This window comes from Buteo buteo, chromosome 6 (assembly GCF_964188355.1).
Source record: "Buteo buteo chromosome 6, bButBut1.hap1.1, whole genome shotgun sequence".
In the NCBI taxonomy this organism is placed as follows: Eukaryota; Metazoa; Chordata; class Aves; order Accipitriformes; family Accipitridae; genus Buteo; species Buteo buteo.
The window spans coordinates 11472974-11497528 of NC_134176.1; the positions used below are offsets into that span (position 1 = coordinate 11472974).

The 24555-nt window shown below is 41.5% G+C and overlaps 1 protein-coding gene across 2 annotated transcripts in view; it reads right to left on the reverse strand.

The window, feature by feature from the left end:
* KIF26A (kinesin family member 26A) overlaps positions 1-24555 on the reverse strand; it is a 101584-nt gene that overhangs the window by 62906 nt on the left and 14123 nt on the right. For both annotated transcript variants that reach the window (XM_075029717.1, XM_075029715.1), the window contains exon 3: positions 2343-2843. In XM_075029717.1, coding sequence (XP_074885818.1) covers positions 2343-2843 — 501 coding nt within the window. The remainder of the gene's footprint in view (positions 1-2342; positions 2844-24555) is intronic.

Consider the following 24555-nt stretch of genomic DNA (forward strand, 5'->3'; position numbering starts at 1 on the left):
CTAAAGACAGACATCTCTAAAAGGACGTATATCCGCAGCTCTCTCCCTGGGTTAATCTTAAACCTAAACCCTGTCTCCAACTTCAGGAAAGAATAGACAAAATCATCTCGCTAGCCAGGGTTTAAAAAAAAAAAAATAAATCAAGTAAACTTTTCTAATAGGAAAAGAAGTTCAGACTTCACAATCAATAGAAGTCAGGGAATCACAGTCTTTGCAAAATTGTAAGATGAGGTGAGCATTGGACAAGAATGCCCTGCTGTGGATGCTGTCCTAGGCAAGGACTATACTAGCTGATTCCTGAAATCCCTCCAATCCTATTTCCTTCGACACCTGTGATTCCTCAGGGAAAAAACATAAGGGAAGCACTTTCTGCCTCACCCACTCAAATAGCTTCATCAGAGACAAGGTTCTTAATAATACAAAAGGCAGTAGAATTCAGACAGACACAGAAAGCACAATCTGGGAAGAGATGCACAACACAGTCTTCAGTAACTACATTTAGGCTTAAATGAATTTAAAAAAAAAAAAAAAAAAAAGGCAGGGGGAGAGAAAACAACAGAAGCCTAGCTTCTCTCCAAAAACTGCTTCTAAATCTAAACTGTCCTTGCAGATGACTGGATGACATCCAAGCAGCCTCCAACACTCACAGCCTAACAGTGTTTGTCCTTTCATTAAAGGTCGCTGTTTTCCAGGCTACCGAGTTTCTTTGCACATTTCTAGATCACACTTAAGCTCTGTTGCATTATACACATTTTTCCTTCACAGGGGTTAAATGAGGCAACTTAGTTTTATCTTAGAATAATGCAGTGGTTAGGGAAAACCACATCTATCAGTCAGCATGGTTAAGCAGGAAGAAATCTGGAGCTGGCTGTTAGTGAATTATTTAAGACAAGAATAAGGGCAAACAAGGAATGAGCAGAGAAATGGAAATATTTCTGCTTTCAGAGAGCACAGGCTTCTTAACCCAGTAGCCTTCCTTTTTTTGTTTTTCCTTACATTTCTGTGATATACACAGAATTTAAAAGAGAATTAAAAGGTAACATCATATGCCTTATGTTGGCCAAATTGATCCCTAATGCATGGAGCAGCATTTTAGAGAAAAGCACTCATAGCAGCAGTTCCTCAAACCATGCAGAGCTGAATGGACCAGTTTTTTCCCTTTTCTCAATGTAAAATCATCAGAGAGCTATCTGACATCAGTGGAGATTCACTGGATTTAAATGGGGAGCCCTCCAAGGTGGACTGTATGTGCAGTCACAAATTTCCATATGAGAGAGAAATACGGGAAGGAGGAATCGCGTCTCCAAGCTTTTTCTGGAAGGAAACACAACAGCCACGCTGTAAAAGTAATGTTAGACAGCAGCACACTTAAATATTTATCTCTGATGATCTTGGAGCTCAGCCAGCTGAAGCTACCAAGCAATATTAGGTAGTGTTTATATACAACAGCACATAAGGCATTATGTTAAATTTAAAGCTGTCTAGCACCAACATACCTGGTCTTGCAAGATCCGCTACAACGGATTTAAGTGAAAACCATGACTTCTTTTTGTACACATTTCACCATTACTCACACTCCCCTGTTCACTACCATGTATAAACAGTTTAGGAATAATCTTAGTCAAGACCAGTCACTATAACCTTAGCACGATTCCATAGATTGTCACAAATCTGTACTGAGCTTGCTTTTAAAGGTAACGCGCACCTCTAAAGCTTCTTCATTTCCCACAAGAGTTCTTAAAATACACACAGAACACAGGAAATCAACATCAATGCTTAAAATTCCAGTGCAATGACATTTACAGGCATGTGGCTCTGAAGCAACCCTCTGAATGTACTCTTTTACAGCAAACTGTTTTGCAGCACATCTAACCTGAAGATTAATGCTTTCCATCACAGTCTATCAACAGCGTCTGCCAAACACAGCCTTAGAAGTTCAGCGCTAGACTTGAGGGTCAAGTTTATCTTTGATATAATCCCATGAAGCTCCCAGAGTTTCGTATGTGACAAACTTGGCCTTTTATGTTTTTCTAAAGGGGTCAACAGGTACGTGACAGCCAAATAATATCACCTGCATACGGGAAGCTAAAATAGGTGCAAAAGCATCTGAGGAAAGGATCTCACCATCTGACACAAGAAAGCAAATTCCTTGTGACATCTGACAGAACATCGTTCAAAGCTCTTTTTCAGCACTTCAGCTCTTGAAACATGGTTTAGAATACCATTAGCCGATCCCCTCTAAGATAAATATGTATATATCTCAAGAAATTCTATCTTTCTCTCTATATATATATCCACACACATGCAAACAAAACTCAAGGGTCTGAATTATCGCTACTTACTAGACAAGCCTGAGGCAGGAAGCTGTTCACCCTGGAGATACTCCACATGCCCTCGAGGTACTGCTGAGCTTGGATGGTGACCGAGCTCAGAGCCCCGCTCAGGCCGCTGGGGGCCACCGTGACTTGAACGCTGGAGTTGGGAAAACCGCCCGCGCCTTGAGACCATCCGAGTCCCTTCTTCCTCTCCGCCCCAGAGAAGAGATTCGGTGACTTTCCAGGCTGCCTGCCCACCTGACCGGCGATGAGCGGCAGGTCTCGCTGGGAAGAGACGGTGACCATCCTGGGTACCACGCTGGTCACCGCCCCGGCGCCGGGCGGGAGGTCGGGCATTTCGGGGGAGCTGGTTTGATTGAGGGTGTGCGTCATCTGAATGGCTTCCTGCTTCAGCTGATTCAAGTGAGTGGCGCAAGTTTCGCATCTGCTCTCTCCTTCATTCCTGTTTTTCTGTAAATAGTCAGGCACTTGAAGCTTGTCAAAAATTAAAGCTGATAATCGTGGGTCCTAAAGGAGTGGGGAAAGGCAGAAAAACCATACTGAGTTAAAACAAGGCAGAAAGACAAAAGTTCTCTGTCATTTGCTCTCCACCCATGGAAGCACTTTAAATCTGTTCTGGGAACTCTCAGCCTTTTTTCCCCTGAATACCCTAAAAGACTCGCAGGTCACAGTGGATTAATAAACCATACATGAATTCATTTGTATTAGACCCAGCATGAAAATTATCATCCGAATTAAACAGTGGAGCTGTGGTGTACTTGACTACTCATTCCTCTAATTAACTCTCCTTTGGACATATCTAACGTGCCTGTGTTTCCCGGGCTCAGGAACAATGTTAGTTGAGATGCTGAACGTACAAATATCACAGTGTGTTTCAAAGGCATTCCGCCACCTTAAACACAGGAAAATTAGACTTTAAAGTATTGCAAAAAATTAGTGCGTGACCTGGTAAACGGTTTGTTGTCCTCACCCTCAGAAATGATTAATCAAGTGGCATAAAAACCAGTTTACATGGTGCTGCCCACAGCTGGCTCCTCTGCTAGTAAGGACTGTTATTTCTGATCTTTGCAACCCAGATGGTCACAATATTCCCTTACGCTACAGTTGCTTTGATGAGAAATAGATTTGAGCCTACAGCCATGTGTGAAGGTGTGACAATGTGCACACTAAGAAGCTGATTTAAAAGCAACACCTATTTTGTTTCCACAGAGCAATTTCTCCCCCCCCTCCCCCTTGCTAGTTCATTTTAAGGCTGCCCAGGCATTTTAAAACCCAGCTCTGTGTTTCCAGTTCAGAGATAAAGTTACCTATCTCCTGAAACACACAAACGCCTTCCCATCCCAAGCCTGCTACTGTAAAGATTAGTCAAGAGATTAAATCCAGCCCTGTTGTAAATCTGCTATCGAGGCTAATGCTGTGCAGTAAAACTGACCCAACTTCACACACTCTCATTGAGCTCTCTAAACAATTAAGGTTTTAATGAAATCACAGCACAGCCAAAGGTTTATTTGTATAATTATTTCAAGTGAAAATACTTAATTTGCTTGTTAATAATGAGGGCACGCAAAGCTAGTAAGTCAGCCATCCAACATATGCTGGGGGTATCCCCAGATCAGTACTCATTTTTAAAAATGTATTACTTTATGCCAAGCTGCAATTGCTCTCTAGGAAATGAATGTCCTATTAGAAAACTAACTAATTCTGGTTTTAATTACAACACACATCAATAAAACTCTTTTAAGAAGTCTTGGCACTGGTACTTTGGCTTTGCTCATTCGCTTTCAACTGCGCTATTTCCCTTTGCTCTAAATTCAGAAAGTCCTAAAACACTGCCTAACTTCCGCAGCAGCAGCATGGAATTTATCTCAATTTCAGTTGCTGGACTACTCCTGCAATAGTTTTTAATCTATCTCCCAAGACACAGTACAGTGTTGATATGAACCATTGTGAGTACATCCAGCATCACATCGTTCCGCAGCCAAAAGCTATTAACAAAAGTTGCTCTTTCCGCAATAATCTAAATTATTGTTTATTTACTGACTTAAAAACAATAAATACTTCTCAGGCTAAGGAAAGCTACTCCTGCTGCTGACTGAACAATAAATTGCATTCACATTAGTGAACCAGTTTACAAAATCAAGTGAAAGACACTGTTTCATTTTTGCCTCTTCTCTTCATCGAGGTTTAGATCCTGGTAAAAATGCCTTTGAAGTTGCACCATTTGCTTACACTCATGAGCAAGAAAATTCTTTCCCTCCAAACCTCCCAGAAGACGATAATACTAAATTAACAGATATTACTCAGGAAAGAAAAAGTAATTAATATTTTAGAAACTTTTTTCTAACGCTTCAGCAGAAAGGGCTATTGGTTAGACTGAAAAAACATACTCAGTGCTGCAAGCACTATTAAGCCTTAGGCAAAACAAAGGCCACGCAGTCTATCTCCCAAGAAAAACAAACAGCACCACGCTCTGCAGAAACCTTTCCAAGGGAGAGCCCTCTGAGCAAATTCTTGATGAGGCTGACACACAGCATCTATTCAAACAGCCCCAGAAAACAGCAACTTCCAGCGCTGGGTGCCCCGTCCGCGGCCAGGCTCATCCCTGGGCTCGCTCCTTTGATCCAAGTTGGGCACACAAGGAAGCACCTGCAGGTCCCGACTGCATGAGCCTCATCTGGCAATGTTTAAATTGCTATCAAATGTCAAAAGTTTCAAATAAGCAATTAAAGCGAATGACTAGGTGAAACAGGCTTCTCATTTAAAAGAAACGACTTCTTTTGATGTAAAGAAAATTAATGACCCCAATTCTAGCTCCATAAACACAGTTTACAGCGTAAGGCAGATCAGAGTCAGGCCTGTCTTGCAGTTACAAGGAAATCCAGTGGATGCCATATTAAAGGGGGGAACAAAAAAAAATTTTTTTTATTTATTTAGAAAATTACACAGAGCAAACCATATAAGCGAACAGTATGCCAAATTTAAACCGACTAATTTATTTATAGTAGAAAAGAAAAAAAAAAAAAAAAGCCATCTCATTTCCAGTGCTTGCATTTCACCAAGCATTTACAAGGAGCCTTTTAACCCACTCATCCAGCCTCTGTGATCCCCAGTCTGCATCTGTGGCCATCCTCCTCCAGCACCTCACCGAGGGCCCAGCTGTACGGTTAGATTACTTTTATTTTTCCACTCTGTGCGACAAAAACACCTGGCTAATGGTTGGGCGTGAAGGGCAGAGGAAACACAAGTTACTGTTAAAAACATTAACCATAACTTAAAAGTTAAGCCAGCCCCATTAAAGAGGTTTTACTACCCGGTGACGATGCCTGGTCCTGGAGAGCCCCCGCTTCGGCAGCTCGCACCCTAACAAGGCTGGGGTGGAAGTTACACTCTCATGTTTTACAGGGGGAAGAAATAAAACTTGAGTGACCAAATGCATTAGACGCACACATAGGAGTGGGGGAAGCAGTTAAACCCATTCTTGTTACTGCTCTGCCTGCAGAGAGGCAAGACAGATAAAGACGGTGTGCAAGGCGCTGGGGGGATTGGCACAAAATTAAATGTGGGACACACAAGCCTCTATTCCAAATAGTGCTCCAAAACCAATTTAGTCTGCTGTGCTACAAAGAAGATGACTCCTTTACTCCTGCACAGCATAAATAAACTATGCTGTCTTTGTCACGCCTACTTTCCAAATGCTGTTCTTACCTTTTGAACAAGCAGGATAAGCAAAATACTGCGATGCTGTAACATTCACAGCTTCCCCTCCCACTACAGAAACCAAGACCCTAAATTCAGTCTCAGCTTGTTAACTTTTGCGTACAAATTTTAGATATTCAAACATCACAGACTGTTAGAAAGGTAAAATAAATGGTCCCACAAAGGACAACTACACTGGGGAGCCCAGCAGCCCCCAGCGAGGTCAAGGCACGAGATAATTACATGTATTTATAGGAGGAAGAATTTTCTGAAATGCTGGAATTTACCACTGTTTTTCAGCAAGCAGTTCTTACAGACACAAGCAAGCTTGCAAACTGCTACTGGGAGATTAAACACACACGTGCAAATTGCCCACACGAGGAAGAGCACACAGACATGGTCTGCAAGTCCTTCCAAGCTCAACTGGGCAAGATGGTAAACTTGGGAAATCAAGATTGTGCTCCCGCTAGAACACACAGCAAAACACCCATTTAGTTCAACACCAGCTGCATTTAGCCTGGAGTCTGCCTTCAGGCTTTACCTCTGAACCAGGAGCAGGGAAAACGAGCTCAGATTTGAAAACACATCCAGCAACATACAACAGAAAGAAAGAAAGAGTCACTTTAATTCCTGCTTCCCTCTCTGATGTATACCTCAACTGCTGCTGCCTCCCCATGAAATGCAGCAAGGACCAAGCAGGTAATGCAGGTAACACCGATGCGCTGCGTGTGGGGCACACAAACAAAACCCACATCTCACAACTGTAAACTGCTACGTCCCGAGACCGTTGCCCTTGAAACTACAGGCATACTCAAAGCAACTGGGATGTGGCCAAAGGCCAACGGCTCTGAAAAGCCCCTCTACAGCTTAGGCACCAAAATCATAGCCAAGTTTTCCAAAGCGTGCAACACCAAATGACCTTGCTGGAGCTGAACTCTTCTGAATACCTGAAGCAGTTTGTCAGTGGTATTGCACTTAAAAAAATTAGATTCTTTTGAAATTTTAGCTCAATCTGTAATTTCCCAGGCATTTAAAGTTTGCAGTTAGATTGGGTGTTCAGTTAACAAGGAGTGATAGAGAGTTTTTCCATTGCAAAAGAGAAACAAAGATACAAGCTTTAAATCTTACCTGCAGCTACTGACTTGTAACTCCCAAACTAAGCAAGAGGCGAGGACGCAGAAAAGCATCTGGATTCTCACTTAAGAAGTCCCTGAAGTAATACCCACCCATCTGTAACCTAATCCTTTCAGCAAGGAACTATCCACAGAGTGCGAACAAATGATGACGAACAAATGATGAAAAGTCAAATTGCCAGCAACCGTCCTCAGTAATTACCTGCATTTCTGCCTGGCACTACTTTCTGCAATGCAAGTGTATCTGGAGCAGTATTCTGAATTAAATTAAATTCTTGATATAAAGATAATTAAAAAGAAAGAAGAATCACTGAATGTCACACTGAAATATACACTTAAATACAGATCTAGGTAAACAACCTTTTTAAAGGATGCTCTGGGAGAAAGGAATATACTTTCCCAGTGCAAAAGAATCAATGTTAATGATTTTGTGTCTTAATTGTCTTTCCAGATTTCTGCCGCGCTGCTTACAAATTAGTTTTTATCTTACATGACATTGTGAAATATCCACTAATATCTTCTATATTGACAAGTACTTTGAAGGCTGATGCTTGCTTTCAACTATATAGCAGTCATTGTCAAAAAAAAGAAGAAAAAGAACACACTATACTCAGCAAAACCAGAGACTGCTCAATGTAATCAAGGAAAAAAAAAAAACAACAGTGCTAATGGTAATTTTTTATTTTTTTTTAAAGAAAAGTTTCCAAGTAGCTATCTCAAGGGAGTGAAAATATGAGCTCTAAGTCTTCAAGTAACTGATGTTGTGAATTCATTCATTTACTGACCTAATCTTATCAGAATACAAACAATCAAGGAAAAACAAACACACAAAGCTTTCACAAAAACAGAATTCACCAGAAGTCCCATCTCCTGAGGGTTAAGGGTATCTAGAACTTGCAGCGTAACCATGCTGTCCTTGAAACAGCCCTCTGAATAAGCAGGAGAGCAATCCACATTTCCAAAGTGAGCAAAATGCACATGCATTAAAAAACAAATAGATGCATTTTTAAGACTAAATTCCAGCTGGCCTCTCTACCTGAATGTCTCACTACATTTAGGTGGCAGATTAATTTAAGCCAGTGGACTGTGGTCCTCCTCCCATGCTGTCCCCTAGCAGGATTTCTTCAAATCTCCAATCCCATTATTCTGTTTCTAACCACAACCTCAGGTACTGCACACAGACATATCCCACTGACTCTACCCCGCTGAGACTCAACCCAGTTTCTTTTCATCTTTGGCATCCCAAAGAGTTTGGAAAAAAAAAAAAAAAAAAAAAAACCAAACACCAAGCACATTCTCTTACTTATAAGTATATTGCATCTCTTCTAAACAGCACCCATCTTTCTAACAAAAGTCAAGCAATACGATAAATCTGCTAAAACCCGCATGACCCCACACTAAAAATGACTGCAGCGTGTTTAGTTATTCTGCAGCCTCACTGAACTCTATTTATTTCTATTTCCTGCCCACTTTAATGTACTTCAGTGGCCCGCAGTAAAGTTAAAGCAATAGGTGTCTGTCATAAAGATGAATAGTGCTATTGGAATGCATAATACAGTGGAAAGAGGAAATGAGAGCAATCTGGTTTATTTACATCTCAGGCTCCCATCAGCACCTCAACCCACCTCCCAGTGGTTTCAGCCGCCTTTCCTGTTATCTTGCTGTATAGTCCCCTGCAATGATTTGGCTTTTAACATCGCAGAACCAGAGGGTATGAGCTGATCACCCACATTTGTGTTCATGAGCTGGCAGAGTATTGGAGCAAACAGCCATGCAGTGTGTTCAGTGCAAAGAAAACAAAACAAAGGTAGTGGTTACGATTTAAAATAATTAAAGACACAAACAAAACAAAAGACCCCAAAGAGATCTGCTATCAGAGTTAAATTTAGATCAACACACAGGAACCTGACTACTTCTGAAAAGCAGTAATTACTGTATCACAAAATATTACTTTTAATCTCCTTTCTTTACGATCTAATTAAACAGATATTTTACTTGCCTTTGGAAAATGCTTTTCTTAATTTCATTCAATTTTAACATTTGGTGTATTCTATAAACTACACATCCAAACTAGTATGTAATTTTGTGCTTATTTTTAATAGTGTATGACTTCATTAAAAATAATGACTTTTAATTTGCATGTTTATTGTTGGTTTTAAGTAATCCTTTAATTTTCCCTCTTGGGTCTGTGGCTTACTGAAACTTCACAATGCAAATTCAGTACTGATTTTGTTCATACAAAAACACCATCTTCCAACACCCATTGTGTCTTCTTTTTCTTTCTCTTTTTTTTTTAAACCTTCATCAAAGTATTATCATTTTGAACAGCAGCAAGTGTTTGGGGAAATAGTTGCATACCCATCATCACACAATACTTCAGTGTCTGAAAAGCCTTTGTTTGACTATTACTTTCAGAAATAGCCACTTAGACAAAGTTGCCTTACAGAAATTCAGACAAAAACTTTTGATAGAAATTAGACACTTTTAAATAAAAGATAAATAGCCTTCCATCCTTAATTATTTCTTCCTTGAAACCAGAGAGTAAATTTTGGTTAGCCTATGAGCATGGTGAATCAGATTACAGAAACTCTGCCTATTACACTGTATGAAAATTCACAACTTCTCTTTCCTCTTAAAAGCAAACTGAGTGCTTATGAAAAGCGTTAGAACAACTACTTGGGAAACCGATGCTCTCCGATACCTTCATCACATTGAATGCTACCTACTCCACATACAGTCTGAGTTCAATCAAGCTGCTCAGAATTTCAGCATAGGGATGAAAATCAGAGCGCAGCACCACTACACAGAAAACACGCTGCCTTGTCAAAATGCCTCGGAAACATCAACTCTTAATATCATTTTATTGGAAACAAAAGGCTGTTTCCACTATTACCATTATTTCGGCAATGGCCCGTGTTTTCAGAATGACAAATTGCAGTGGTAAGCCTTGTGAGAGGGACTCCTTCACTGACGAACTCTGGCCAGGGACCAGCAACCCAGCCCAGACAGCCCAATGGACTAGGAGGGGAGTCATGCCCCAGATGAGATCTTCAGCATGTTTAAATGATCGTAACTGCGTTTGTCCCAGTCGAACCGTGCCCATTTTTATCAGGCAGACCTTTAATGAGGGAGTTCAAGAACTTCTGGACACCAGCTGCAGTGAAAGCAACTCCGGCTTAGAAAAACTGGATAGGAGAAGAGGTGCTTGGAGCACTCAGGACATCTGTATACAAACCCTGCAACTGTTTCAGTCCAACCATCTGAATCCAATTAAAAGAATACTCAGTGGCAGAAGTTAGGGAGTAGACACATTTTCCACATGAACGTAATTAGCATAATGTAGATTTAAAACCAGCTATGAAAACCAGTGCTTGGCATTGGATCACACCCTCTTAGTGTCTCTTTCACTTGCTCATTTTATCAATTATTTGTTTGGTAAATGAATACTTGAGGACTGTACAGAAACGATTTAGCTTTCACAACCGAAGGGCTGCCCATTGTGCACTCCTCTTGCAAGCTACAAATTGCTGCATATAGTGCACAGTTAGCACACCAGGCAGTCTGTCTCCAGAAACAAAGTGGATTACGCTTATTCTTCATCTTAATTAAAGTGCCACCGCCTCAGTTTAACTGCTTCACCGAAAACTGACTTGTTGGCTGAAAAATTTGGGGGTTACATTTGAATTTAAGCAGTACTGTAGTGGGTTAGAGTTTTTCCTTTTTGTCCTTGCTTGGACTTAATCAAGAAAAAAAAGAAAAAAAAACCTCTAAGCAGGGATGAATAGAAAAGGAATGATGATGTGTATTTCTAACTCCTCAACCACAAGCAGGCCACACACTGCCTAAAGAGTCTGATCCAATTCCTTTGCTTACTTGGTGGCACAAGTGTGAGACACCACCTCCCTCTCCAATCTGTTCATCCCACAGCAGCTCTTTAAAAAGGATTCGTGGGTGGCTTTTTTTAATACTGCTCTTCAGCAGAGCAACTTCAGCAAGCAAATTCACAAATTTGCTATCAGCTACCTGTTGGAAAGTGGGGTCCTTGCACCTCCAGTATCTCTGGACTTGGATGGAAATAAGGTCCATGGTTGCCCCTTGGTTTCAGTTAAGATGCTGGTGGATAGAAGTAATTGACCTCATTCTGCTGGCCCCATCTTGCGTTAGAAAGAAAAGATAAATATGCAGATCCTGAGGGACACTCAGGACACCTGCAGGTGAGGGACACTGCCCAAAGAATCAAATGATCCTCCTATAGAATCTCATTAGGGTGAAGGATGATCTCAGCCATATAAACAGCAGATGGAGACACACCATTTGAGAAGTGTCTATAGGACAAAAAGCAGTTTAGAAAACAAGAATGTTGTGGGAAGTTCAAAGGAGTGTGGTTTATTTGGTTTAGAAGAAAGAAAACTGAGCAGAATCCTCCAGTACACAAAAAGTAGTTACAAAGAGACTGGTGACCAATTACTTTCCATACCTACCTGGGAAAGGAAAATAAGAAATCATGCTACTTTTCAGCAAAGACGCCTTGAGAAAAACTGTCAAAGGTGAGTGAACAGTGGCAAGTACTCCAAAATGACATTGAGAAATCTTGTTCCTTCGTGACTGAAGGTTCTGAAGAGCAGGTGAGAAACATTCATGGGAGGTAATGAAGAGATAGAGGATCCCATTTCAGTGGAGGAAGCTGGACTACTTTTTAAAGATCTGAAGATCCTTTTCTAGACATACGTTCTTATGATCCTAGTTTTGGAAAGATGAGTAACGCATCTGTAGACAGACTTGGTGCTTGAGTTCAAGTGCCACAGACAGACAAGGAATATAGATTTCAAAATACTATTCTCCTTAGATGACTATTCAGTAACCTATGCTACCTTGCAAACAGCAAGTTTTCCAATGTACATCATTCCTGTATTAATTCCATTCCTCTTGTCCTAGTTGTGACACTCTGTATCACCTTGAATAATTCTTCTTTTGCTGAATACTCGCAGCCTGTCACCACGATACCCAAAACATTCTTTGTCATTAACTATACTACATATGTATTTTCTACTTTCAATCTACCCTTACAGATAAAAAGTACAGAATTGTTACATTTCATTCCCTACAGGTTCAGGGGATAATTTTAGGAATCCAAATGAGATGCCTAAATTAGATGGTGTAAGTCCAACCACTCCTAGCTGTCCATAACATTCTGGAAATAAATATAATAACCAAGACTGATTAAAACCTCAGAAATGAGAATTTGAAAGAAAAGAACAAAAAAACAGAAACCCACCAGACCGTACTAGTTGCATTACAGTAACTAGACTATCTCCCTGCAAAGGTTCAAAAAAACTCATTGCAAAGCCCACTAAAAGGAGTTGTGAAGGAATGCAAACATGTCGTTCCAGATTACAAATGGAAGACAACTCAGGGTTGCTGATGGTAGACCAGAAATGTCTGTAACAGGATGGCATGAGAAAGATGAATCCATAACTATCTGCAGACTTACCTGTCCAGATTTTTCTAGAGGCTCTGCCATCAACACATTTCACAGCATCTTCAAAAAAATTTTCTCAGTAAACCTGTTGCTCGTCTGACCCTGACACCTTTCTATCAGGTTTTCAGGAGTAACAAATAATCACAAAAAAAAAGGTATGGTTTCCCCCAGATACCCACACAAATGACAGATGGACAGAGATATCAAAAACCTAAACATATACACTGAAAAAAGAACGGTAAGGACTAGTTACTTAAAGAGCTCCTGAAAACTTAAAATAGCCCAGTGTGTTCTATGGCTATAATTTACTTAGACTTGTATTTCAACAATTTCTTTAGATGAGAAGTTCAGCATCTAGCACCACATCATGGACCCTGAACTAGTAGCAGTGTCATAGTAAGACACTATGCAGAAACACAGCAAGAACAAGATTGTTATTAGTAGTAAGATATTCTTGTTGCCGTTTCTGTTGATCCTGTTGGGCTTCAACAGCCATTACCTGAACAGTATTAGATAGTCCTTATCTACAAAGGAACTTATTTCTAATAGTCATATGTCAGATCAATCGATTGCTTTGCATGCGAGTACTTTGTCTTCCCATAAAAATACCACTTTCTGCAAGTTGGCTGCTATCCCTTGATCATACAGTCTTGTAACAAGCCTTTTAATGGCTATACTGCATTGTGAACAATAGAACATGTGTCCACCCTTGGACCATAAAAATACCAGACTGGGCACCAAAAGGCATTGTCTACTTTCTACGCAACCAAAATAACAAGTAAGAATTGTCTTTGTCAGCCCAGAAAATCACACTCGTGTGAGCAGGACAACAACAGTCCTATCATTAATAGCCACCTGTAATCCTTATGGTGAGAAGCCCTGCAGTGGTCCTGTGAAACTTGCAAGCTGTGCAACCTCTCCCCATCCAAAGGGCTGGTGTAATCAAAGAGAAGCAACTCCCTTTGCCTGAGGTCTCTCTTCTACGAACATAAATCAATGGGGCTATGCCCACAGGCAGACAAAAAACGACTCCACCCATGCTGAGAGCATATTGAAAGCCATGTTAATAGGGTTTATAAACTCTGCTACAACATGGGATAGAAACATATTAAACACTTGGGCAAAGTGAGCTTGTATCTGCCTATAACACACATATATGTAGACATGCCCACAGATGGCTGGTGAAAATACATCTGTAAAGGATTTCAGGCTCTTCACAAGGAAAAAAAAAAAAAAAAGCCTTATCTCCTGAGACACAGAAGCAATCAAATACCTGGCAACAACTTTCAAAACTCTTCAAGCCAGATCCTATTAAAACCAGCAACTAAGAGATGAAAGGCTCTAGCTCATCCTACCAGTCACGCTTACAGGGCTCTTAAACATTTACGGTATCTAACGTTGCTCCTATATTCTACATTCCACAAATGTAGACAATGCCTAACATCATAGGTTACATTTACGTTTCCATTCAACTGAAGATACTACATAAAAGGATGTTATTTTAATTTGTGGTCTGGGACCTTGGAAAAGAAGCTGCCTCATCATCTGCTGGAAAAGGTCAAGTACAGAGAAGGAAAGGGTTCTTTTCAGAAGAGAAACTACAGCCCCAGAGTGAGACCTGGGCCCTAAAGAAATCCATGGCAACACTGATACTGAATGCAAAGTCGGTATTTCCCCCTCTCAGTTGAAGCATCCCCATTCCTAACTTCAAATCAGCAATGAACTGTTTCACCAACCTGCCTCTCCATTTCATAAAATGCCCATGAAATGCATGTTTGTCATTGTTGGGTGATGAGTGAAGTTACATCTTAGTGTGCAAATTTTCCCCTTCATTTTAAAACAAGTTTCGTGGCAGTAGATAATGTGTCAAATTTCCAGTAAATCACTAAAAATAAAACACATGCCACCCAAGTTGCCTCAGTATTATTAGAAATGTAAATACACATTTAAAACCAGAAAACTGTGCGCAATCATGCCTTGCTAACATCCTTATAAAATGGGACAGCTTGTCAAACAGCTCCCATTGTGGACAGTGCCGAAGCAGTTCTACAGATCATTAGAGTTAAAGGCCAGTGAAGATAACCATCTTGTCCAGCCTCCTGCACATCACAGGTCTGCTAAATTCAACCAGAAGTAGTAATGACCCCGATAGGCTTATTTAATGAAAACAGATTTTCTTTTTTTTATTTGAGCCTACATGTCTTCCAAAGCCAGTACTTCTGAGAGAATCATGTTTTCAAAGTACAAGGTATATGAATAAAAAACATACAATCAAACAGACAGGGACAGCACTTGAGGTGATGTAAATGCAGAGCTGAGACACACTATTCTTTGTTCCTCTGCTGGCTTATATCAGCTGGGCCAGAAACTCCACTCCCAATGGTCAACTTGAGAAATCCAAGTGGTTGGTTCCAGGACTCTCAGCACCACCCCAGACACTGACTGTGTACTGGCAGTATGTGATTTATGCTTGCAGCTCTAGTCTCAGAGAAACCCATTATGCAGGATATGCTCAAAGATGTGTGTTTTACTTCACAAGACTGATGCTGTGATTCACAGGGAAAACCTGCACAGAAGGCACAGAACGGAATGTTATTGCTCCAGCTCCAATCAGCAAATAGTCACTGAAATAAATTAACATCAGCATCTCATGGAAGTCCCTGCATGAGGAAGTTAGGCAAGATTTATTCAAGACCACAATCTCAGGAGCAATTCACTAGAATCAAAGGTAAGCCAAAAAATAAATAAATGAAAATAGGACCAGCTAGAATAACAAAGCAGCACGGCCAAGGCAGCAGCCACACAACAGCCAGAGGCACCTCCAGAGCGATCAGAACAACTGTCCGCAGATCTTGCCAATGAGCCAGATGCTGCTGCTGGAAGAAGGCTTGTGTTGATACAAACTCGGAGATGTGAGCTGCTTAACACCAAGAGCAATCAATCTTCACGATTCCCATGTGGCTGCCAAGCTTCACTATTATACCACAAAGAGATGAAAACAAACTTCATAAACACATGTAGATTCTACATGACATCAAACTCCCCCCACCCTCCCCTTACTACTCAGAAAGAAACCAGTGATTTGGGTGTAGCTATAAATGACCTGATGCTTTTCCTGAGTTAACAACAGAACCAGGAAAGATTATCGTTGGCTAAACAGCTCACTGTGCACACACTGCCAGAAAACCAATGAACTTATCATACTGTATAGGAAATTCCTATCTTCCACACCAATTAGTGACCCAACAGTGATTGATTTTGTAATCCCAAACTTGACTTACAAAGCGACTTCCTCTGGGCACAACTTTCCATTACCCAGCAAGTGGAAAATTGCATACGGCCAGTGCACTATGAAAACCAAGGAAAAATAAGTACTATTTAAACCCCAATTCTACTGTGCCTCCACATTCTTGCTTTCCTAAGGGAGATGCACTTTTGACAGTGACTTCCTTTCCCTGCCCCAACATCCTATCTCCACCATACACCAGCTGGGCACTCAATCAAAACAGAAACAACAACAGGAACTAACAGCTATTCATTACAATAGGATCAAAACATTTCTAGGCACTAGTGCTTCGCCAAGTCACTGTCCTTGAAGACCCTGCCACAATCCACTTCTTCCCTCCCTTCGCAGACACCATTACTCAAAGTGGCTCCACTTCAGCCTGAAGCACCACGTATTAAAAATCACGTCTTTTTAATCAGAAGCCACACAGTGGCAGGTGGTCACATCTCAGAACCACAGGAGGCAATGAAACTGGGCAGCAGAAAGGTGAGAAAATTAACTGGCCAACAACACAGGCCGATGTTTATCCTTTATTTTAATCAAGCTAACATTAGCTCCAGTCTATAAAACCAGAATTGCACAGCACACTAACTACTAGCGTAATCACAGAAACAGCACCGCAATACGATTACTGGACGCTAATTATATCTTACAAAGAGTTAAAGACAATCAAGTACATGTAATAAAGATTTATATGCAGTTTTCCACTGACCTGGAAACAGCTTCATACATAAATAAGTTAACATTACTGCCAGGAACAGAGCAAACGGTTACATCTACATGACAAAATACATGAAACACAAGAGCCAGATGCTGGGGCCTTTCATCAAGGAAGCAATTATTAAATTCTTGGGAAAATATTTTCTCTCTCATTGTTTCATCAATACATAGCATTGCTCATAAAAGACCCAGTCCTGGCTCCATGGCCTGGTCTGGGTACAAATCTGCAGTACTGCACAGCAGCATGAACCAAGGGTCTCCTTTCCTGCTGTGCAGTTGCTTCTGGGCAGTGAGCACGGGGCAACTGGAGACATCCTTGGACAGTATCCACATCTCCCCATTCACGCACAACAGCACAGACCCCAAAGCGGCTGCCAAGAGAGACTGTTCTTCCCCTTGCATCTCTCCAGGAAGGCCAGTTCTCCATGGGTAAGCATAACAGGGAATGCCAGGAGCTGCCTACGCTCTCCATCACAGCTGCTGACCTCCAGCTCCCAGACACCAGGTGCCCCTTGGCCACCAACCTAACAGCTCCCTGCTCCAAGCACCATCAAGAACTGCTGGTCTTTGGTCGAGCCATTTTGGCCATACCCTCCTCACCCATTGTCCCTCCTCCCAGATAACAACAGCCATCATCTCTCAACAGGTGGACACCCAACAGCCATGATCAGCAGCCACCCAAAGATCATAGAATGATTTGGGTTGGAAGGGACCTCAAAGATCATCTAGTTCCTGCCATGGGCAGGGACACCTTCTACTAGACCAGGTTGCTCAAAGCCCCATCCAACCTGGCCTTGGACACTTCCAGGGATGGGGCATCCACAGCTTCCCTGGGCAACCTGTTCCAGTGCCTCACCACCCTTTTAAAGAATTTCTTCTTTATACCCAGCCTTAATCTACTCTCTTCTAGTTTAAAACCATTACCCCTTGTCCTTTCACTACAGGCCTTGTTAAAAAGTCTCTCTTCATCTTCCTCATAAAAGCCCTTCAAGTACTGAAAGGCCGCAATAAGGTCTCCCCGGAGCCTTCTCTTCTCCAGGCCGAACAACCCCAACTCTCTCCTTTCTTCACTGGAGAGGGGCTCCAGCCCTCTGATCATTTTTCATGGCCCATGCTCGGCCTTACCCCAGAGTGCTTACAGAGGCAATAAGGGTAAATACTTACACAGTGGTCACATCCATAGGTCCAGCTGGGTCTAGGCTCCCCTGTGTCAAACTCGCAACACTAAAGCATTTAATGATTTTACCAAAAATCACAAATTACACAGTTCCCTACACAACAAGCAATTCAGCAGTTTTGCTAACTACTCTATGGGTATCGTAACTGGAAAAGCACATCCCTCTGCAAGGTTACTCTGAGGCTGTCACTAGATAAAATAGCCAGACTCAGCCTGAAAATACCATATGTAAGGTACGCTCTTGAACAAGACACAACAGATAGAAGCACTTAATAAACAGATCCATTAACTAGGAAACATCCCTGCAGCAATTAAAACTTTGCAAAGTACTACAATGTACACCTGGTTATTGCTCTGACATCTGCTTAGGCTTTCTACGTGTTTGTAAGTTGGACCAAAGAGAAAGATAATTGAGTTTATGGACACATCATGACAAAAATGACAACAAGGTACTGTTAACTGGTCATGAAAAATGGCAGAAAAACTCAAATAAAGCATGTGTACTGTTTGAAATGCTTAAAAGTTACCGCATTTTATAACAAACCATATACAACCAAATGGTGTTTATCCTACTGCTAAAGAATAATTTTATTCTGAACTAAGGATCCCATCACAAAATGAGAGGAAATTCACAGTCTGAACAACTGCAGTTGTGCTGAGCACATTTTTAGGCATATGGCAATTTTATAATGGTCATTGGGGATGAAGAGCTAAAATTCTGTTGCAGACTGTGAATTTAAGACATTTCACATAAAATTGCCTATCTCAGGAAACAAATAAATTGTTAAGTGTGCAACCTCATAATGTTACAGCCAATATTCAGCATATGTAAATCTGACTACCTCAAAATATGAATGCTATTTTCACTACAAGGACCCAATTACTTTATAAAGGGTCCAAATAAGTAAAAAAAAAAATTGTGTGAAGGTATCATTAAAAGAAAACAAATACAATGAGATCTGCCTTAACTTTATACAGTCTCAGTTACCACAACATTATGCAGCTACAGTATGTGATCCAGCGTTCCCAAGTAAATGCCCTGATTACTATTGTAAGTCTGTCATTTAAATAGTTCCTTCCTGTTTAAAATGTAGAAAGCCAAATGTGTTTTCCCACCACTAAGCATTGTGTAAGACTCTTTTCTCTTCCAGCAAGCTGGCTGAAGATGGATGAGCTTCCAAACTGATATCATTTTTAATTACGCGTTTTTCTCTCATTACTAATTTCCTAAACATGTCTCTAATCTTGCAGTGAAATCTCTGAGCGCAGTAGGTGTATCCACATACATCACACTCTAGAAAATTAATATGAGATAATGATCACAACTGCCATCACAACATAACCTGAAACAAGCAAGATACACTAGAGGTGATACATGTTCATTAGACTCTGATCTTAAGTGTTTCTGGAAAGCAGCTGTTAATGGATAGTTTCCCTCCCTCCTACATCCTGGAGCCAATAATGCAGTTATTGGGGTCTGGAGGAAAGAGGTGCTTCAAGCAACCTCCCCTTTGCACTTTCCACCAGGCAGTTACAAGCTTGTGATGCCCAACGCATATTCACTCCCTTACCCTGAACCCTGCACCAAGCAGCACCATTTGCATAAGGGAGCCGTGATCATCTGCTCCTCTACACAAGATAAGCCCAGGCAGCCCAGCTCCCTCCTGCCATCAGGGGTCCAACAGCTCCCTCGACCCAGGACAAGGTCTCCTGGCGGGGCTGTCCTCTCCAAAAGCACAGAAGGAGCTCAAAAAGCGTTGGGAGGTAGCCGCGCCCCCCCAACAGGTAGGAAGGCACATGCCCACGCTCGCCCCACGTACCAAAAGGGGTCACACACCCAGCAGCTGTCTGCATCAGACGCTTTTTTGGCGGGCAGGAATCGGGACTATGTATAGACCCGTCAGCTTAGGTCAACCAAGTGCCAGCCAGTTACGCACACAAGATCTCTCTCATTCCTCAGGTATCGCTCACTACCTGAAAGGCATTGCACAGCTAAACCTGTTGCAGCATTCTTTCACCATTGAACCAACAGGGCAAGACAGCAACTTTTAGGGGAAAAAGAAAAAAAAAACCCAAAAGGGCAACTGTCACTGGGCTTTCTCTCCAGCTAAACACATCACACACCAAATTCTTAAGGGAATGATGCTTTCAGCACACCAGCTGCCTTCTTGTCAGCTGACACCTCCCAAATAAAAGAGGAAAATCCTAGGAACTGTTCAGAGTGGCTGACATTTAAGGACTCTAAAGCAAAACAAAATAAATCACAGGCACTTAAGTAAGTTTATATCTTTGAAGTGGTCTGAAAATATGTCTCAAGTATGACTCTGCCTACTTACTCAAAGAAAAGGTATCACTGCTGTTTCACAGTCAAAAACATGAAGGTAGAGAGAGATTAGAAATATAGTTGAAGTATACACACCAGATTAATGCACATAAAAACTGGTGCATATATAAGGAACACCAAGAGGAGGGCTCTGGTATACATGCATGCAACTTACTAGTCCGTAATCACATGCTGAGCAAAATGCATATGCTAAATAGGGTAAGTATATCTAAAAATGTAATGCTAGCTGACTTGCCCTACCTCCCTAGGGAAGCCTGTAGCACAGACAGTGCGAGTAGGCTGGATTTGAGATGTTTCACTGTAGTCACACATGCTGCTATGGAAGCTGGCTGATGGAAAAATTACACAATTTCACATTTTCTTCTTAAAAAAAAAATCAACAGTTTCCCAAAACTGCTACCAAAACTTTACCCTGTTTTTCTACCTGCTGCCCATCTACTGACCAAGATCAAAAGTTTTAAATGCAGTCTTGACTTCCTCAAGAATGTGATGAAGAAATCTGACTTCCTACGAGAAGACTGCTTCTTCTTGAAAACAAATACTTCTCTTCTGCTAAACCATTCATTCAGCAAAGGGAAGGAAAAGCTGGGGGATGCCCCCATTTTCTCTTTCCCACAGTTTTGAAAGGACCGTGAAGAGGACAGGTACAAACCCAAGGCTGTGCACCACCCACCCCCTTGACTGGAACCACTGCTCACATCGGACTCGTGATAATGCTAAGCGGCACAACGCAACCCCCCACCTCAGGTGGGAATTAACTGGCCGCTGAAGTCAAGGCAAGCCTTCCAAGTGACTTTGCTGGGTTATGACTGGGCTCCTACTTCTTTTTAATTCTCGTTAGCATCTGCTGACAACTCCTTTACAACCAGAGGGACAGGTTCTTTATGAGAAGCCATTTCAGCTGCCCCAGTTAATGCCTTAATCCACAGACTGAAGCAGGTCAGATTATCTACACGTATCAAAGACAACATTATGCTTCATAAGCTATTTTTCTGCTTCAGTAAGGAGTAAGCACGTTTTTATTTCTTACTATGTTTACCTATTACCTCACCAAGCAGCATTATTGTTAGTCTTTCTGAGGCTCTCCTAGAATAGGAACGCATAAAACAGGATTTCCTCCAGCTCTGCATACCTACTTACTCCAGAGTCATTAATGACATAGGACTGGATTGAACAAAGACTTAACATCAAATGAGCATTCAGAACAGCTGGGAACAAAAATATATCTCCCTGGAACACTGCATCTCTGCTTTGTCTTTAAAAAAAAATGCCAATGAGGCACAAATTGGCTTTAAAGACCACTTTTACAGGAATGTTTTCATGAGAAAAATGGAAAGCTAAACACTTGCATGCAGGATATGTACCCTAGTGGGCTCCAAATTAAGTTTACAGCAGCTCTTACACAATCTGCAAATCAAATTGTCCTTTTTACTGGAGATCAGAAGTAACTTCACTGCTGTCAAAGGAACTCTGCAGAAAAGATCCAGGTCCTGCACAAGAATCCTCCAAAAACCCAAACCAACTACATATTGTCTTCCACGTGATTACAAGGGATAGCTGAAATATCCAAGGGTAGGTAACACTGCTCAACTCTGAGATTTTAAAAATATCTCTAACCAATATTTTAAAGAAAACTTATAGATGTATTTATGTAAGAAAAATACAAGCAGTACTGCCTCAGGATTCGTAGAGGTTGATTCCTCAGGTCGTTACACCATTTGGGTGTCGGATGGGGACTTTTATCAGAAGGACTCATCCCCCTGGCAGAATGTGCTTCCCAGCAGAGCCAGCGCTGCACTGCAACACGTGCCCCGTACCCACCATGTCGCACCCCGGGACAGGCTGCTGATAGCCCAGCACTGAAAAGCAGCACATGCTGCTCCCTTCTCCTTTCCCTCCCCACCGTTCCACAAACGGACACGCTAACTCTGGGTATGCTTTCAGAAACTACCCTGTAAGCACATCTCCCCTGAAAATTAGCAGGAATTTGGAAAAAAAATTATAGGCAAACAATGAAAAACAAGCCAGAGGTTACAGACTGGCCACATAATTACCCTATATAGGGCCAAAGTTGGTAGGACGTGGAAGAAATAACCCAAAAGCTACAAGGATACTGCTTGGGTTCAGTGCTTAGCATCCAAAATTACCTTGGCAATCTCTTAAAGACCTCTGTACGTGTGGTGTACACAAAAGCAGAGGCAGCCAGCAGGCTGGGAGAAGCACACAAGCAATGTAAGGATGCTTGAGGAGAAACACTACTGCTCTGTTTAATGCTATCAGCTCCTGCCTGCCTGAGGACATTTCCTACCTCTACCTACAAACACAGCGATTCCCCAACCATTAAGTAAACAGTCTTTGAAGATAAGGAAGCTTATTCTAAGCTCTCACTGATGTCATTCCTGTATTGTACTCAGCTGAGCTACACGACTCCTGGGTTAACTAAGTCCTCTGTAAGATCAGGATTACCTTAACTCTTTGCTCTTGCACAGATTTAAGGAATCCTGTCGAGGTACAGAAAGAAGCAGATTTCTCACATATGGATCTACATTTTTTCTTGTTGAACAATCATACACATTTTTCAGCTCACTCCTTTAGCTGCAGGTGAACTGCTTCTGTACCATTATGCTTAGTGAGACAGCCTTCTGTACCAGACCTCTCACCGCTCCCAAAGAAAGCAGAAGTACATCCTTTAGTAAGGAGGGGATGCCCTGGACTACTTTCCAACACTGGCAAAAGGGACTGTTGCTCCAGTGGCAAGAAGAAAGAGAAATCTGATTGAACCCATGCTAGCAAGAGGAATTAAAATGAAAACTACAAAAAGAAAACACAGAAAGTAGAGAACTTCCAATGCATCACTTCAGAGAACAATGCCTTTTTGTTCTCAATTGTGTTCGCTTCCCAGGGTCAAGTGTTTATTCTGCATTGCAGTTCTTTAGCTGTCTATTCCACGCTTTTCATTGTGCCCAATCCTGCAGGTGTCAAGCCCTCCCACAGCAATAAAAAGCTCAGGGAAGAACTCCGGGTGGGTCAGAAAAGCCAGCCCTGCATATAACATATCTTTCATGTCATCAAAAGACTTGGCAATAAGAAGCTGAAACCCAACTAAATTTTAACAGCACAAATCAGAGCTATTTCGCTCTTGAGCTGTGTGTGCTTAGAGCAGCCATGACTGGAATAATAAAAGGATATACAGCACAAATCTGAGGAAAAGGGCTCAAGTTGTGGCTGAATGTTCACGCACAGTGTCAGTCCCAAAGCAAATTTATTTTGGAAATTTTGAGTATTATCAGCCTGGATTGTTTGCTTCTTGGATAAACTATGTCTCAGTTATACCAAACAGATCCTGGCACTGTTTTTTCCCCCCACGTACAGGTAATTATGTTCCCACTGAACAGAAAAATGAAGAGGATGTGCTGGAAAAAAGCAGACAGAGGTAATGATACCTACACAGAGAGACAGATTTGGAATACAGACATTGACCCAGTTCTGCAGTCTGGCTTCCTCTTCGGTTTCACCGGTGTAAATCAACTCAAACTACACAGTGCCAACAGGCTTCATTTTCCACCTGTTAACACAGGTTTTCAATTCCACTGTCAATAAAAGAACCACGATGCAAACTGTTATGAAATGAAAATCCAGTGCCATATGTAACTGAAGACTGAAGTAAAGAGATGTAGAGCCAGATTCAGGACAACATATTGCTGAAAATACTCTTCCCTAAACCCAGTCATGGCTCCCCAAAGGGTTATTACCACAGACACGACTACTTTCCACTGCCAAACACTCCACTGGGAGCCAGTAAGGCCGTAAGCTGAGGCCAGGGTGTTGCTACTCACGATCAACTGGCAAATGCTGAGCACAAAGTCCACCCTTCCATGCAAACATCAGAGAAACCCATTCACAACCTGTGTTTCACAGGCACAACATGGCAGGCTGAGAAACTCTAAATCACACAAGTATTTCTGTAATCATTTAGCTCTTTGTGGAGGTCTCAAATTTTAAACTCAAATAAAAAGTAACTTTACCAGAGGTCAGTCAAGCAGCAGGAAGACTGCACAAGGTGGCAGGTTAAAGCATCTCATATTTATAAGAGCATAAGCATGAAATTCAGAAAGGGCCCCCAGGGATCCCAATGCAAGACATGAAGGTGTAATTAAAAACCATAAATCCATCAAATGAAAAATATGTAAACTTAATACATTAACTCATATATTTTTCTTCCTCAACCACATTTGTCTTACTCTACACTCCTTTGGAGCCTACAAATAAAAAATTAACAATATCAGAAGAAATATTTCTTAATATGTGGAATGTGAATATCAATAATAAATGCTTTTTACTTTATTCTTACAGGTAATTGCTAAAGAAGCTCTCTCGGCAGACT